The sequence below is a fragment of the Gallus gallus genome, chromosome 8, assembly GCF_016699485.2.
Source record: "Gallus gallus isolate bGalGal1 chromosome 8, bGalGal1.mat.broiler.GRCg7b, whole genome shotgun sequence".
Classification (NCBI taxonomy): domain Eukaryota; kingdom Metazoa; phylum Chordata; class Aves; order Galliformes; family Phasianidae; genus Gallus; species Gallus gallus.
The window spans coordinates 27,758,403-27,774,530 of record NC_052539.1 but is presented as its reverse complement, the minus strand read 5'-3'; the positions used below and the strand labels follow the sequence as shown (position 1 = coordinate 27,774,530).

Sequence of the window (16,128 nt, the reverse complement as noted above, 5' to 3'; positions counted from 1 at the left end):
AGTCATGAGAAGCGAACACAGATGCACTGATATATCAGAAGACACACAGGCTGGATGAGTCCAGAAAGGCTTTAGTGCAACTCCAGGAATGTGACAAGCAGGGCTGACTTAAAAGAGAAAACATTAAAAGAAGAGAAAAATGACGTGAAGTTAGACCAATGCTGATGTGTCAAAAGCTACTCTAGTTCATGAGTGAAAGTGGAAACTCAATACTGTGCCCACTAGGTTCTTGCTCTCATGAAGATGTTTGCAAGGTCAAACTGAAGGGATCTGTGAGCTCACAACCTCATTTTTTGTGTGAAAGAAAACCATTCCCTTGCCAAGAAGCAGTGGTACACCATGGATATTAAAAATACCAAAATCCAGCTGATGGATTAAATAGAAGATGAAAGACAACATCAGATCTCAACTAAAAAAATACAATAAAATGTTGTTCTGGTGAAAAGGCCACTACAGATGAGCCTAATTAATCCTTGGACCTAAAAAAAAAGAAAAAAGGGACTACCTGGGCTGTGAAAAGTTGCCTCAGTTTCCCTGGGCTGGGAAGCTGTTGTTGACTCAGACCCACTTTTACTGGCAGGAGAGCAGCGAGCTCATTGCAAATGCAAAGCCCCAGCTGGGGGTAGGAAGGACTAAAAGTGTTAAATGCTCGGCTCATGAGTGCCAATACCAATCACCTCCGCATTGCCGAGCCGGGGTTCCTCCCCCTTCCCTCTCGCTCCCCATTATTCTCCATTCAAGCTGAAAGTGAGAAGGTCTTTTCCTCTGCCATTCCGTGTCAGCCAGACTTGGGAAGCTCTGCAGGAATTGCTGAGAGATCCAGAAATGCACAAAAGCCTCCTTCCACAAAGCGCCCTTTCATCCAGGCAGTGTGTCTATTAAATACGTCCTGTTAATGTGCATACATTTTTATAAAGAGATTATAAAGTGAAGACTCAGTCACTAACTCGGCTGCACAATAAGATTTTTAAGTTTATTACTAGGAAATTGGGGTTTAAAATGAGTAGCTGGGAATGCTTCGTAACTCCTCTGTAGTATTACTCAAATAGGGCTGGTAGCTACACGCGACAGCCAGAGCTGTACTTGGTGAGCTTTAATGCTTTCATTTCTTGGTGGGACGTGGGCACCTCCACCCATGATCCCACTGCATTCAGTGCCATTCTGATAGGAAATGAACCGGACAAGTCAGGTCCCAAGACCATACCTGCACAAAACGTGCTGTGAGGACACCAGCACCCTCTGCCTCCTTGGGTTACAGGTGTGTCACACAAAACCCCAGCTCACATCACTCAAACTGAAGGTGCACCAACATCTCCCAGGCTAGAAGTCACCTGTGCAGTCCCTGCCTCCCACCCATAGCTTCTTAAAGTGCTTTACCAACTTCTCACTAACCTGTACCATTGGGCACAGCGGAAAAGAAGGCAGACACTGGGGTCTCCTGCCCTGCTCCAGTCACTTTTCATCATCCCAAGACCCCTCTGGGTTTCCACCTGCACCAGCCAGTGCCACATCCTGGAGAGACACAGCCAGAATACCTTGTCCAGCCCAGCCTGCCATTATATTTCCCCTTCTATCTTTTTCTCCCCTTCCTTTGCTCACAGGGGCTCAGATGTCCCAGGAATCCAAATCACTCAGTCAGGTAGATATACATTCCTGCCAGCCCTGGGAACACGCAAGCCTTTTTTGTTTTGTTTTGTTTGTTAGCCAGAAGGGGAAAAGGAAAGAACACATCTTTTTTATTTCCCGCATCAAAGCAAGGCCACAAGTTGACAATCTCCACCAGCGTGGCTATGGCTTTGCTCCAGCTTCACACACCAGGCTTTGCTGATCTGCAGCCAGCCACACCACCAGCCCGCAGACTTACTATAACAAGATTTTAATATTTGTAATGTATTTTGGGACATGCGGGCAATCAGACTGGCTCTGACCTTATTTCAGAGCAGGACTCCCAAACAGACCATGAATGCAGCTGTTTTTAAAACCAAACATCATCTCCTTGCAGCAGCAGCAAAAAAATGTAGTCCTATTCCTCATTATAGACACAAGGATGGAGTGGATGGCTGTGAAATTGCTGGGTTTTGTCACACAGACAGTGCAGTGCAGACCTTTGGGTCTGTGCATTCGCAGCCCCAGGCATCAGTCCAGCACCCCACCAGCCCTGCAGGGAAACCTCCCATCAGGTGCACACCACCATGGATCTGTTTCAGCCACGTTCTCCCTGGTCCTGCTGGAGCAGCTCTGTCCATCCACCCACATGCTGGAAGGCAGCAGACATCCAGCCCTGCTGCACCTTCAGTGCTAACAAGAACGATGCCTTGGGAACGCAGCTCATCACCTACACTTCCATACTGGTCAAAGTTTGGCTCCCGAGGCCACGGACACACAAGAACTCATATTTTTGGTATCAAAGCTACCAAAACATGGATTAATAAGAATCAGCCAAGAGACTGAATGAGCCTCAGCTACACACCGCACACATCTAAGCCCAGCAGCTCTCACATAACTCGCCTTAGAGGTGGCATCAGCTTCCATTACATTTTCAAAGAAACCCAAAACAATGCAGCTCCTCTGTTAGAATTTGCAATGACTGCATTATCTCCCTATAGCTGGTTATGCTTTTCTCTCACAGCATGCATTTTCAAGCTGCAGTAAATCATTCAGATGACACGTTTGAAGCAGAGAGCACAATGCAGCAGGCTGCATTTCTCAAACAAACACTCCCATTGCATGCATTCATTTCTTGCAGGCTCTGCCTCTGCATCTTCCCTTCTCTCATAACAGCTCTGCACCTCTGCTCCTTGCAAAGAAATCCTCCTTTTCCAATGCTGAAACCTGTGCTAATTGATGTTGCTTTTCACGCACTTTCAGAGGCTGATATTTTACTCTTGGACACACGTGAGAAAGAAGCATTTGAAAGTCTGAGGTTGCAATGGCCAGACTCATAGTTAACAACTGACCAAACACATAAATACGAGAAGGGGGGCAAAATAACATTTGACAACGTGGTGAAATGTATTCTAAAATTCATTTGGTTCAATTTCTTACTAAAGAGAAATCAGTAACTGGTCGCTTACATTAAGCTACCTGCTACTACATTGTATTTTAACAGAAATACATTATAGCATCAGTAGGTCAGTATCTAAAAGGTTAAAAGCTGAGTGAAACTGTTGCAATAAGAGCCTACAGGGGCAGCTGAGAGCAACTCAGGATGGAGGGCAGGCTCACCTAACGCCTCAGTTCCACACTTGCAAACTGGTGAAGCTAATCTAAAGCTGAAATATCTTGATGTTTGCAGTTTTCATCCTTCTCCTGCCATGTATTTAGAAACTCTACCCAAATATGTTGTATTTACTTATTTTAAATCACAGCCTCCCACACACAAAACACAGGATGCTGTGTGTCCAGGAATAACACTTTCTAATTTTAATCTAGCCGACCAAAGACTTTGAAATTCAGTTTAAAAACAGATGCCTGACTGCTGCTGGATGGTGCGACCAACCAGCCATCCTCCTGCCAAGGGTGTCCGAATACCTGCACCGCAGCTGGAACAGGTTTAAATTCAATACCCTTTCATTGCTGAAATTGCTGAAGGTATTATCCTTAAAATAAGCATCCTCTACATATTTATCCTCCATGTACGTTTCACACAACACAAAGATCCTGTCTCTGAAGTGTTGGCGTGGCCTCTGTTGAGCACACAGTCCATGATGCTGTGCCTGAGGGTCCGGAGCACACATCGGGGCTGCCATCAAGGACGCACTGCAGTGGCCTTTTCTCCTTTGCTTTACACTCCTCACCACAATGACAGAAATTGCTTTTTCCTACAAACAGCATTTCGGTCTCCAAAATTAAAAGCCAGACACCCCGTATGATTTTGGTATTAGTGAAAAAAAGAAGGGAAGATAACCTACAAGCCCTGGATGCCAGACAGTTCGGGCTCCAACCCCCAGCTCAGCAGCCCAGGGCCCACCTGTGGCCATGGGCACCTCCAGGGATGGGCACCCACACTCTGGGCAGCAGTGCGAGGCCTCACCACCCTCTAAATAACAGTTTTCTTCTAATATTTAACCTAAATTACCCCTCTTTTAGCTTAAAACCATTCCCCCTTATCCTACCACAACCTGCCTGTGTAAGAAGTTGGTAACGTGCTAGCTCACTGACAAGGAACAAAAGAAAAAACACAAAAACAACCTTCTTCAGTACCAACTGGTGAGATTTCTGCTCATTTGGTTAAAGCCAAGATGCTCTGCTAACTCACCCTTTGTTTCAGTACCAACCACTACCCCCACACAACAGCAAAGCCTGCTGTAAGACCTCCTGCTCCAGGCCCATGTGTTTTGGGTTCCCATCTTTTCCAACAAACAAAAGGCAAAGCAGATTTCAGAAGCCCCTAAATGCTAGAAAATAACATTAAAATGCAATTATCTAACAAAACTTTTCAATGCAGTGATTTACCTATGCTTTCCTTGGCAGCTTCCCACAATCACAGCATCTGAAGAGCCACCACCAAATGATCAGGACTCACAAGGGCAACACCAGGCTCGTTCTGAGAAGCCAGCTCCCACCCCATAGAGCTGTGTGGGGAACTCATCCCAGCTCCCCTCTGCTCCAGTACCACAAACACCTCCCTCGGCTGTGCTCAATATTACCTCTGAGGGGAAAGCACGGCCCAAGAGGAAATATTTCTAATAGTTCCTTTGCAGAAAGCAAGAGAACCAGGAGCTGAACTGGAGACAGGGAGGTGATGAAAGCACCCTGCCCCTTTGGTGTGGTTCCATCACATTGCTCTCAGGATGCTCAACACCCTCAGGTCTGACCCGGGATTTGATTGAAGGCTCGGAAACAATTTTCCAAAAAAATTAAAAAAAAACAGAATTGAGGAATTACGACACATTCTTGGTCTATATTGCACAAAACTGGCACAGAAACCCTCCAGTAACCCTACCAGGGCAAGTGCACAGCCACCTCCCCTTGAGGAGTCCCACCTCCAGACGCCTTTACAGGAACTGGCAGATGTGTCTCTTCTTTCAGAGCCTTTCTCCTCCAGCCTTATTCCCACCTGTAACGACCCTTAGCATAGCCAAAAATGCCTGTTGCATTTGTGCAGAAGAGGGCCAGAAATGAACAAAGTGCTCGCCAGACGGCCCCACAGAACCGCTCAGAGTCACATCACAGCTTTCCTCAGCAGCGTGGTGTGGCTTTTGCCCCTGCCAGCAGAGGCCACAGCCTTGAACCACACAGTCAAAGCTGAGCAGAACAGTGCATTCAAAGGGAAATGACACCAGTGAAAAGTTGGTTTTATCAGCTGCTTCTGGCTGAGAAGCTGGCAAAAGGAGATGTAATAGTTTGTTTTTACTAATGATTGGAAATGTGCAAATAGACTTTAGCAAAATCACTCAGGAGACTCTACAGAGACCTTACCCACAGCTGATAAAAGCGGTGCCGGTAAAACCTTTTATGGCATCAGGAATGGCTATTATTGATTTGTGACACTGTTTCAAAATCAGCTCAGATTTCCTTTGTAAATTCAGAGGCAGAATAGTACCTTATAGAAACCTGGACCAGATTGGAGTTCACATAACACAGGGTTCCAGCGCTGCCTTGGCACATTCTCTAGTTTGTACTGCAGAAGTCACATCTCATCAACAGCCACTGGATAAATATCAATATTATTAAATTCAGTTTTCCATGGGAAAAAGAGCACCAGGATATCCTTACAGAGTCCATTAACACCATATGTTATGTGACAACAATAAGCTACAGGGAAGTGCTGACAGCGGAACACACTGCTTTTTATGATGCTCTGTAGTTCATAATCTCACAGTTTATTCTGTATTAATCTTACTGTACAAGAAGGGGTAGCATAGCTACTAGCTAGAACTGCTGGAATCTCTGACACATAGACACAAAACCAGCATATCAAATAAGTGACTTAAATGTTTAACGTCCATCACCCATGTTTAGAAAAAAGAAAAACCTCCAAAAGTGATCATTTTCTTACCCAACCACACACAAACCCATCACCACCAGGATGTTCTCCCAGCTGTTATGAGCTCCCACAAGCCCCAGCATGCAGCAGGCTGCCATCCCAGCAGCCCAGTGTCACAGCCATGGGAACTCCAGCTATGGTGTGGCAAAGGAAACAGGGAATGGAGGACACTCCCTTTGGCTGGGCACTTCCACACCAGTGTGCAGAACTGATAAGGTTCTGATCTTTCTTTTTTTTGCCAATCTCTTCATTGATAATTGATGAAAATATAAGTGCTGGAGTTCCTGCTGCACTACAACCATCAGGCACCCACCTCTCCTCCGCTGAATGAAGCGAAGAAAGAAGTTGGCTAACACATACTGTATTGACCTCCCTGCCATCTTAACACACGTGTTATCAGCCCTGCCATGGCTGTGAGAGCCCCAGTGCTTCGTGGCTTACCTGAATGCCTTCATGCTAATGAGAGCCCTGTCCCCATGCAGGGTCCCTCAGCAGGGAACAGCTCATTATCTACCAGCCCACCTTGCCACGCCACATCCAGCACCTTTTATCTGCACAGGACAGCTGCGTTCCCCCTGTTTGAAGCGAAATGTCAGTCCGCAATGCACAAAAGCGAATGCAGCACAGCTTACACCACTGCCGATGCCTCAGCGCTTTGAAGGAGCGGCTCAAAGCCGAATTAAACATTCCAATTGCATCTCCCGTGTGCGACTGCTCTCCTGCCCTTCCACCAGCACCTCTCCCTGCCTTTCTGAAACGTTTCATGCTGGAAAAAAGGAATCCGAGTGGAACAGGATGAAAAACTGCTGCAGCGTTGGGCTATCACAGTGTCTGTCGGAGCTGGATTTGGACCAGGACATCATCACATCAAACAGATGAGATTTTGCTCCACTGCTTCCTGCTCTGTAATTATTACTAAACTAAGCATCACTGTCAAACATAAAAAACAAGAATAATTCTACTCAAACATTAGTCAGCCTTTCTTGTTTTTTTTTCCCCACAGTGTTTCATTTCCACAAGCTGGAAACAACCTGAAAATAAGAACAAAAGGGAAGCAGTTTTCTGTGCAAAATGCTCACAGAGAGAAGGGCAGAAGCATGCAAAATTCCTATTTCAGGGTGGAGAACTGCGGCTCTGTTACTTGAGCTGGTCTGCAGTGCAGCTTGAAATGGGATTTCTCTCTTTCAGGCTGTAAATCCACTGTCGCTAACCAGAAGAGCATCCCTCTAGAAAAAATATATCTATCTTTGTATTCTGCCAGTGTTCGTTTCCAAAGTGATTAAATGGGCAAACAGCTCTTGATGCTGTAACTCCTTGCCATCACCCAGAAATCTCCACAGGTTTTCAGAGGAAGGAGGCACGTCAGCCTCCCCCCAGCCCCAGGACATCTCTGCAGTGTGGCAGCGTTCTGTGCCATCTGCTCATCTTGCAAAACACATGGCTGGGCAAGTCAGTAGCAAAATAAACACAGCGTGTCTGCCAGCCAACCTGGAGAAGCATGTGCTGCACCGTTTGTGGCTTTTATGCACTGCTACAGCATCTGAGCAAGTATTAACACTAAAAGACAAATAACAAAACACCACACTGAGGAAGCAAGGGGGGAAGAATGGGCATCAAACTGCTATTTTCACAGTCAAAATGCACTTATTTCCTCCAACCAACGCACAGTGAGACAGAGCCCCGCTTCCTTCATGAGGTGCAGAGGATGAAGGTGGCAGAGCTGTCTTCAAAATCTTGAAGGCCCTCTGGGCTTACAACTTTTGTTGCTATCTGGCTAGAAACATCAGAGTGTAGCTGGGAAGTTATAGAAGCACTTAACAGCACTTTTCATCTTCAAAGCATTGCCTAATCCTTTCAACTCTCCCCAGAAGCACCGCATCTCCACTTTGTGGGTGGAGATGTTACCGTGCCCGGTGCTATCCTAAAAGCGCAGCTCAACAGTTCTCACCTTGCACACCCCGTGCCCATCAGAGGGTTCAACCATACCAAAAACAAACCAAATGCTCACAAAATATTTTACTGATTCTCTTTCTGCCTTCGCCTCACAAGGAAAAGAACTTTGGTTGCGTGAACCAGTGAGTAATTCCAAATGTGTTGGAGAAGCCAGGCAGAGGTTGGCCAGGTAATGGAGCTGAGGGAAACTCCACTGTTAGATGAGGTCACAGCAACCATCAATTTTGTTATAATTTCAGTATAAAGCGCCACTTAATTGTTAATTACTGCTGAGTGATGTCTCTGTCCAGGAGAACATACTACAGCCTGCCACCTGAGCTGCTCCTTCCCTCAGTGAGCCCGAACAGGAGGCTATTTCACACCAAGCCTACTGAAATAACAAAAGGCAGTTCTGCTGCTCAGACTCCAGCGGAGATGTGACTGCAAATCATCTTCTAAGGGTGAAGCCTGCTGCCACACTAAAATGTACTCCTGAGAACCACACGGCCGCTGTCACCTTGCACAGTACCTGCATCCTGCTGCTGCTTCCAGCCCTGCTTCTCCGCATGCTTTCTCTCCACAGGGGAACCCAGAGGGCAAACAACAGTATGTGAGCTTACCACAAAGAAAAGAACTCCTCCTTTGGATTTCATCTCTTGAGTGTAGGACTACTGCAGTTATAACAATAGTGCTGCAGCTTAAAATGGCAGATTTCTGCATTGCTGTCAGTTCATTTACCCACACGCCCAGCAAAGGTTTCTCCTCCCGCGCTCCGGCACTCAAGGAATAAAAGTGGCACAGCTGCTTCTGGTTAATTAGGGAGTGACGCTGATGAACTTTGGGGAGAAACTCAAGCAGATCACCCTGATCAAGCACAGAAAGATCGGCATACATGCACACACACCACTCGTACCACAGTGCATGTGAAGTTCAGCTACAGCACTGCCATCAACCACAGTTTTTGCAGAACTGTCAGAGTGGGAACAATTAATTGGTGCAATATAGGAAGTCAGACAATTGATGGGTTCCATTAAAGTGCTCTCACGGGAACAGCACCAAGAGCTGCAGCACACAGCAGGAAGCAGTGGCACACGGGCGCTGTCTCTGGGTACATACCTCGTGTGTAGGACAGTCAGCCAGCGATGCGTCCCACAAGCTGAACCCCACGTTACACTATTCCAGCTGCTCCGTGCAGCACCATGAAAGGAATAAGTTTATACATGAACTTGGAGTACTTGCAGGTACGAGAAAAGAAAGCACTACTTAAAAGCAATAGTCAGATACAGCATCAGCGCACTCGTGCATGTGCCTATAAATAGAGAGCTGTGATGTGAGTGCCAAAAACAACTGTCAGAGTGATGCTGGCATCAGGAATCTCCCATCCTCATTCCTCCTGTAGCTTCAGCCTGCGTTACAGTGCAGATGAACATGCACCTCACTTCTCCCAACAATGGAAAGTAATGCGATTAGCTTAAAAACACTAAGCTCGTCTTACTGTTGTGCTAACTATGTGAAATGCTGGCAGAAGAAGAACGCGTTGCAGGAAGCAGACGCTGCACAGACGAGATGAATCTTGTTTGCAGCACTGACGGCTGCCCCAGTCAACCCACTGTATTGTTTATCTCCCAGTTCCAAACCCATTACACCCCACCCCTCTGCAAAGGCATTTAAGGCTCAGACATTTGGGGGTTCAACTCCTACCTCTTCCACTCACTCCTCTAACATCTGCTCTGGAAGCTCCTTTATGGAAGCTCTGTCTCCAATTTTCTCTGTTTCCACACTGCGTGGCTCAAGCACACCCAAACCAGTCCCTCACCTTCCCTCTATGTAAGTGAGCACTTCCACCTGCTCCATCCCTCATTGGACGTCTCCTCCCCACCTCCAACCCAGACCCACCCGTCCTCAGAACTCTCTCTTACAGTTCCGCCCCACTTCAGTGAAGGTGACACCACCTCCTGCCTGTCACTGGGACATAAGATGGGAGCTGAGCTGAGCAGGGCCAGAGCATGAAAGCAGTGCGCAAGAGGAGCATTCAGTCCTGGTGCTTCTTCCTCTACAATTCACAAAACTAAACAGAGCTCCAGATGACAAATGTTAACCCACAGACACCTGTTTCCCTCCTCTCAAAACCATCTACACTCATTCCATCTCCTAATTCTTTATGGTTCCCACATCTGCCCGCTCATCACAGCCACTGGCATCCCCTACCTCTGTGCTCCCACCAGTCCCTCCTGATTTTGGACCTATCTCCACATCGCCTCAAAACCAGGGCAATGCCCAGAGGTTTATAACCAACTAAAGCACAAAAGTACTCTCAGTTTCCCCCAGAATCCCACCCTTATCCCTGAGCACCTGCTTGCACCAGGAGATGGTCCCACAGCACCGTGCTCACCACAGCTCTGCAGAGGCAGAGAGTGGTAACTGCACCAGTCTGAGCAGGTTTGGGCGCCTTCAGCCCTAAAATCAAGCACGAACCACAAGCTGCAGTGACACATGTCATAACATTTTTTGTTCTACTGTAGGAGGTCAGCAAAGAAGCTTCAAAAATCAGGGGAGGTTCGTTTTCACTGGGTTTTAATCTTAAACAGCTGTAATAATGTTACAGGGGAGAGCAAAGCACAGGCTGCACATTAGTTTGATGGGAGTTAAGGCAGCCAAAATATTAAGCATATAAAAATAGAGAGCTCAGTATGAAAAGGGCTTTCAGAGTTTAACTACCGGTCTCACCGCATTCAATTACTTTGGGGCTTTAAAAATCCAACTGATGGTAAACATGGTGCTTTTACATTATGTGCATCCCCGTGCACTGGCACCCAGATGGCTGCAACCAGCACCATCCCTAGGAGGAAGGTTCACAGGAGTACTGCAGGGAGGTAACCCTGTGCTTGTCTGCAAAGCTGCCTTGTATAAGACAACAGCGAACCACAGAATCATTTGAGCTAGAAGGGACCTTTAAAGGCCATCTGGTCCCACTCCCCTGCAATGAACAGGGACACCCACAGCTCCATCAGGTGCTCAGAGCCCCGTCCAGCCAACGTGTCTCAGCCACGACCCTCATAAAGTTGGAGGAGTTGTGATTTTCTTTGTTTAGTTGATTGGGTTTTGTTTGTTTTGTTTTCCAAATGCACCTGAAGCAGATTCAGCGATACAATTACCCTGATTTAATCTGCACTAGAGACCCCACCACTGCGTTATCACGGCGAAACACACACATATGCACGCACGGCACAGGGAAAAAAGTGACTTTCCTGCATTCGGCATAGCAATAATCCACCTTGAGAGCGGAGTCACTCGCACCCGCATCTTAGCACCGAGGACACGAAGCAGCACGGCGCTCCCCGGACAGCGCGACACGCCGCAGCCTCGAGGTGACAGAACGGAGCCCGTTCGGAGGAGATCAAAGGCCATTTGGGTAGAGACCCCCGCTGCTCATCGCCCTTTCGGCTCGGAGCCTTTTAAAGCCGCATTTGCCACTGACCGTTCCTTCCCCTGCTCCCATTTCGCAGAGCCCCCCTCCCTCCCCACCTGCGCGGCGGGGCTCGGGGCGGGATGCCGGGGGAGGGGGTTGGGGGGAGGGGGGGTCCGTGCTCTTTGTGCCGCGCGGGCACCGGGGGATGGCGGCACACAGCGCCGGGCCGGCACAAAGGGAGGGAAAGTTTGCAAAGAAGGGAAGAACCAGGAAAAAAAAAAGAAAGAAAGAAAGAAAAGAAGAAGGGCGGGGGGGGAAGGAAGAAAGAAAGGAAGGGCAAAACCCGGGATCGGGAGGGAGGGAGGAGGCAGGACAACGCAGGCGGGCGGGAGCGGGGAAAGGCGGCCGGGCCGTACCTGCATGGTGACGACCCCCAGCTCCTCGGTGGCGAGCTTCCTCATCTGCGTGGCCAGAACTTGCGCTTCCTCCAGGATGGAGAACTCCGCCTCGGCGGCGCCCAGCCCGCACAGCACTGCCAGGCACAGGAGGCCCAGCGCTCCCCGGCCCCGCGGACGGCGGCCCCGAGCGGCAGCCTCCAGCCGCCCTCCGCCCCGCGCCATGCTGCCGCCGCGGGAGAGCCGAGGGCGCCGCTTCCCCCGCTCCGCTCCGCGTCGCAACGCCGCTCCCTTCCCGGCCGGGGCTCGCTAGGGCCGCGGGGCGGCCGCCATGCGGGGGACGGCGGCTCCGAGAGCGCTGCGCCCCGCGCCCGGCTGCGGAGACTGAGAGCGGCTGCGGAGAGACGCAAAGTGCGGAGCGGAGGAGGAGCGGGAGCGGCGGGGCCGGGAGCGGAGCCGCGGCGGGGAGAGGCGAGGGAGGCGTCTGGAGCCGCCGCGCTGCGAGCGGGGGCAGCGCAGGGCCGGACCCCTCCTCCCGTCCCGTCCCGTCCCCTCCCCTCGGCCGCCGCCCCCCGCAGCCGTCCGGCTGAGGAGCCCGCGGAGCGGAACGGAATTGGACTGAGTTGGGCACGGCCCGGGTCGGAGAGCGAGCGGGGCTCTGCGCGGCGCTGCGAGGCGGACATCCCCACGCGCGTTTGTATTTACTTCTGATTTTCCTTCCTTTTTTAAATCAGAGTGCCCCCCTCCAAAGCCCCCCCCCCCCCCCCCCCCCCCCCCCCCCAGCACCCCGAGGCCGAGCGCCAGCCCTGCGGGCCTCACCTCGCTAACGAGCGCCTCGTGTCAAAGCCTCGAGTTACTGGGCTGCTGCGCAGTTTTTAAACGCCTCTGACTTGCAGCGATGAGATGGCTTCGAGGCCCACTCCGGAGGAGGTGAATCTTCTGTAAGCGTGGTGGCAGCGCGCTGGCGTCCCGGAGCAGGGCATCCCACGAGTTAACGACCCATCAGCACCGGAGCCCAGCTGGGTGGCCTTGCATCTCAGTGCCTCATGCGACCCTCGTGGCTGCCAGATACGGCACGCAGTCTGTGCCTGGCGTACAAAACACCATTGGTACAGCTTCCATGTTGTTTCATGTAATAGAAAACGTCTAGAAATGAAGTTCTGGCCACTTCTCGTGGTTTGTTTCCTGATATCTCCCATGCATTGGCTCTTCAACACAGCAATGCCCAGGCCCTGGCTCCCTGCTGCCAGACTTATATGAATTAATAGATTTGTAGAACCATTCAGGTTGGAAGAGACCCCTCAGCTCCCCCAGTCCACCCCCCCATGCCCACTGCCCACATCCCTCAATGCCACATCCCCACAGCACTGGAACACCCCCAGTGACAGTGACCCCACCACCATCTGGGCAGCCTGTACCACTGCACACCCGCTCTTTGGAGAACAAATTTCTCCTAATACCCAACGTGCCCCTCCCCAGGCACAGCGTGAGGCTGTCACCTCTCTCCCTATCGCTGTTCCCTGGGAGCAGAGGCCAACCCCCACCTCACCCCGACCTCCTTTGTGGATGAGTTGTAGGGGGCGATGAGGTCTCCCCTGACCCTCCCCTGCTCCAGAGTGAACCGTCCCCATTCCCTCAGGCACTCCCCACAGGACTTGTGCTCCAGGTCGTTGTGCTTGGTTGAATAAATAGAATATACAAACGCCTTATCTATTTATCCTTGGCTTTTGCTCTTTTAGGTGACTTACAACTCTAAAATAACATATTTTTTCACTTACCCTGTGCAGTACTTCTGGTTTAGGACTGAACCAAATGACACCTGTCCAAGCTGCCGTAGCTTTTATTTCCATGGCTAAGGCAACATTGGCCACCTGAGCGACAAGGCATTTTCTTTCCATCATGCTGAGGCTCTTGGACTTCTGTTGGAGTCTTTTCCCTGGGCCAAAGAGAGAGAGAAGCTGAAGGGAGCCAAATTTGCTCTTAGCACCAGTCATTTTCTTATTACATTTTAGGTTTTTTTTTTATTACACAAAGGTTTTGCATTATAAAAGCCAAGTGGTTTTCAAACATCTTGGCTACGTTACCCGCAGTTTTAAAATTTCACTTCTGACCCCAGCTGCACGTTTGAAAAGAAAAATCTATCTCTGTAAACTTTGTCATATAAAAAATTATCCCACCAAGGCAACAGCTGGAACCACCAAACCTCCATCCATCCAAGGCACCCAAGCTCACGCTCCCAATCATGCAATCACTGTGTTTGTACTACCAGTAGTCTTACTCGTTTTTATTTCTTGCTAACAAACAAACCTCAGGAAATGAATGAGGCAACTGTCCTTCTGCTTCTACAGTGCCAGGATCCTGCTGATAGCAAGGTAACTGATGGAGCAGGATTACAGCTTTCATACACAGCCCAGCGATGCACCTGGCAGCCCCGGAGGCAGAGCTGGCTGCTGGCACTGCAGCCTCGCAGTGCTGCATCCCACCTCCTCCTGGAACCATCGCTGCCACCTCAAGATCAGCTTCCACACATCTGGAGTTTGAAGGAAAAATAGGAAATGACTCCCTCCAAAATACCACAGGAGGGAAAAAAAAGGAATGTGATACCTAAAAAATCCTTTGCTATTCAAATGGTGTGATAGTTGGAGTCACGGGACATCAGCCAAGGGCTGCCCACACAAACAACCCGAGGCTGAGCACTCTCTCCTTCCAGGCTGGTGTTTAAGTGGATGGTGATGCAGTTTTGTATCAAATCCTTCTCCTGTTCCTTTGGGATAAGCCTCGAGGAAGAGAGTCAAAGCCCTGTAGGTGAGGTGGTGTTGTGGTGTACCCAAAAGAGGAGGAAGAGAGAGTGAGATGCAAATGCCAGGAGAAGAGATCAAATCTCTGCTGCGCTACCAGCGTTTGGGCATAAATAATTCAGCCATTCGGATTTGCAAAAATGAGGCCATGATAGAGATATGTCCTTTTCCTACACAGCAAGGGAAAAAAAAATGAATCTGAAACGTAAGTGCCAGGGAATGGGAAGAAGAGGAACTTATGCTGAGAGTAAGAGTCCTTCTGACACAGTGTAAGCAGACAGGTCAGTGTGTGCCAACACGGGGAACAGAACTGTGTGATGCCTCCACAGGAGCTCGTACACATGGCAGCACCAAAGGAAAGCTGTTTCTGCAGCACATGATGCAAAATGTACTGAGCCAAGGTTAATTCACTGCATATATCCCTCTGTTGTGATCATGACTTTCTTGATGTATCTTCTGAAGTTCCTTTACTGATGCTAAATTTGTATTTTCAAAACTGTAAGCTGACTACATATCCAGGTACAGACCCACGTGAATACCAAATTCTCTGTGGAAAAAAAGCAATATCCTCAGCTTGCTGCACTTGCTTCACTTTGTGGCAGGTCCCTGCACTGTCTGAGCAAATGAGGAGCTTTGTGAGCTGGGAAGGCATGGTCTGATCTTCGGAAAATCTCCTTGAAAGTGGCACTTCTTGATGATACTGATCTTTACACCTGCGAGCAATACAACATGCGTTCCAAAAGTGGTGAAGCAGGCAGAAGGCTTGTCTGGCAGCCTCATGCGTCCTACTGGATCCTCCTCAGCCTTCTGCTGGTTGCTCAGCCTGCAAACTGTGCTCCATCAGCCCCTTAAAGGCAGCAGGGTACTCCCAAGGAACTGGGAAACACTTTGTGGCTCTCCTTTCCAACCTCAAAGCGAAGACTAAATTAAATCTTTTCATGTACTACACACTGGAAACAACTGTCCCTTGAACAACCTTCATTAATTTCTGACAGGGAGAGCATTTGTACAGCTTCTTTGTACCCATAGCCCTTACACATGGTCATATTCACATCTATCACGTGGCAGGGCCAATAAGGCTGTAAACTCCAAGTTCTATCCCACTGCAGCTTCTGCCCACCTAATCCATCACTCCCCTATGGATTACAACCAGTGGAGAAAATGGAAAAAATGTCTGCAGTCCTCCCCCGTCTGTAAGTGTGCCTGTGAGAGCGTTCTTTCCATAACACCATCATCACCAGATAATATTTTTAATGAAAGCCATCACGTTATGTAGTTTCAGAGTGTGTGGTGTGGGATTTCAAAGTGAGCATTGTGCCCAGCTGTATAGCTCGGGATGGGAAAAGCCTGATGTGAGCAGCACAGTCAGGTCACCACAATTTGAGTGTGGTCTCCTGTCAGGTCAACTGCTTTCCTATTCATTCTAACCAAGAGTTGATGTAAGGAAGAAAATCCCTGCCACAAGAGGAAGACAACAGGGTGGGGGGATGGGGCAGGATGGGAGCTGGAGGCCAATGGATGGGGCATGAAGTTTGCTATTCCTGCTGCCCCTAGAGAGAGAAAATGGGCACCATCCAGATGGGCGTTTTCTTAGCCTGCACTGGG

The 16,128-nt window shown here is 49.3% G+C and overlaps 1 protein-coding gene across 6 annotated transcripts in view; it reads right to left on the bottom strand.

The window, feature by feature from the left end:
- The window catches only part of CACHD1 (cache domain containing 1), a 130,495-nt gene that overhangs the window by 71,355 nt on the left and 43,012 nt on the right, over positions 1-16,128 (bottom strand). For 3 of the 6 annotated variants that reach the window (XM_046944716.1, XM_046944717.1, XM_046944718.1), the window contains 2 exons: positions 13,504-13,661; positions 12,545-12,813 (listed from right to left, as the gene is read on the bottom strand). Coding sequence is in view for 2 of the 6 variants with exons in the window: in XM_015291121.4 (XP_015146607.1) it covers positions 11,747-11,950 (204 nt within the window). In the remaining 4 variants the exon portion in view is untranslated. Of the gene's footprint in view, positions 1-5,545; positions 8,218-11,746; positions 12,122-12,544; positions 12,814-13,503; positions 13,662-16,128 lie in introns of those variants that run through there. The other 3 variants (XM_015291121.4, XM_015291122.4, XM_046944719.1) reach the window with 2 other exon arrangements.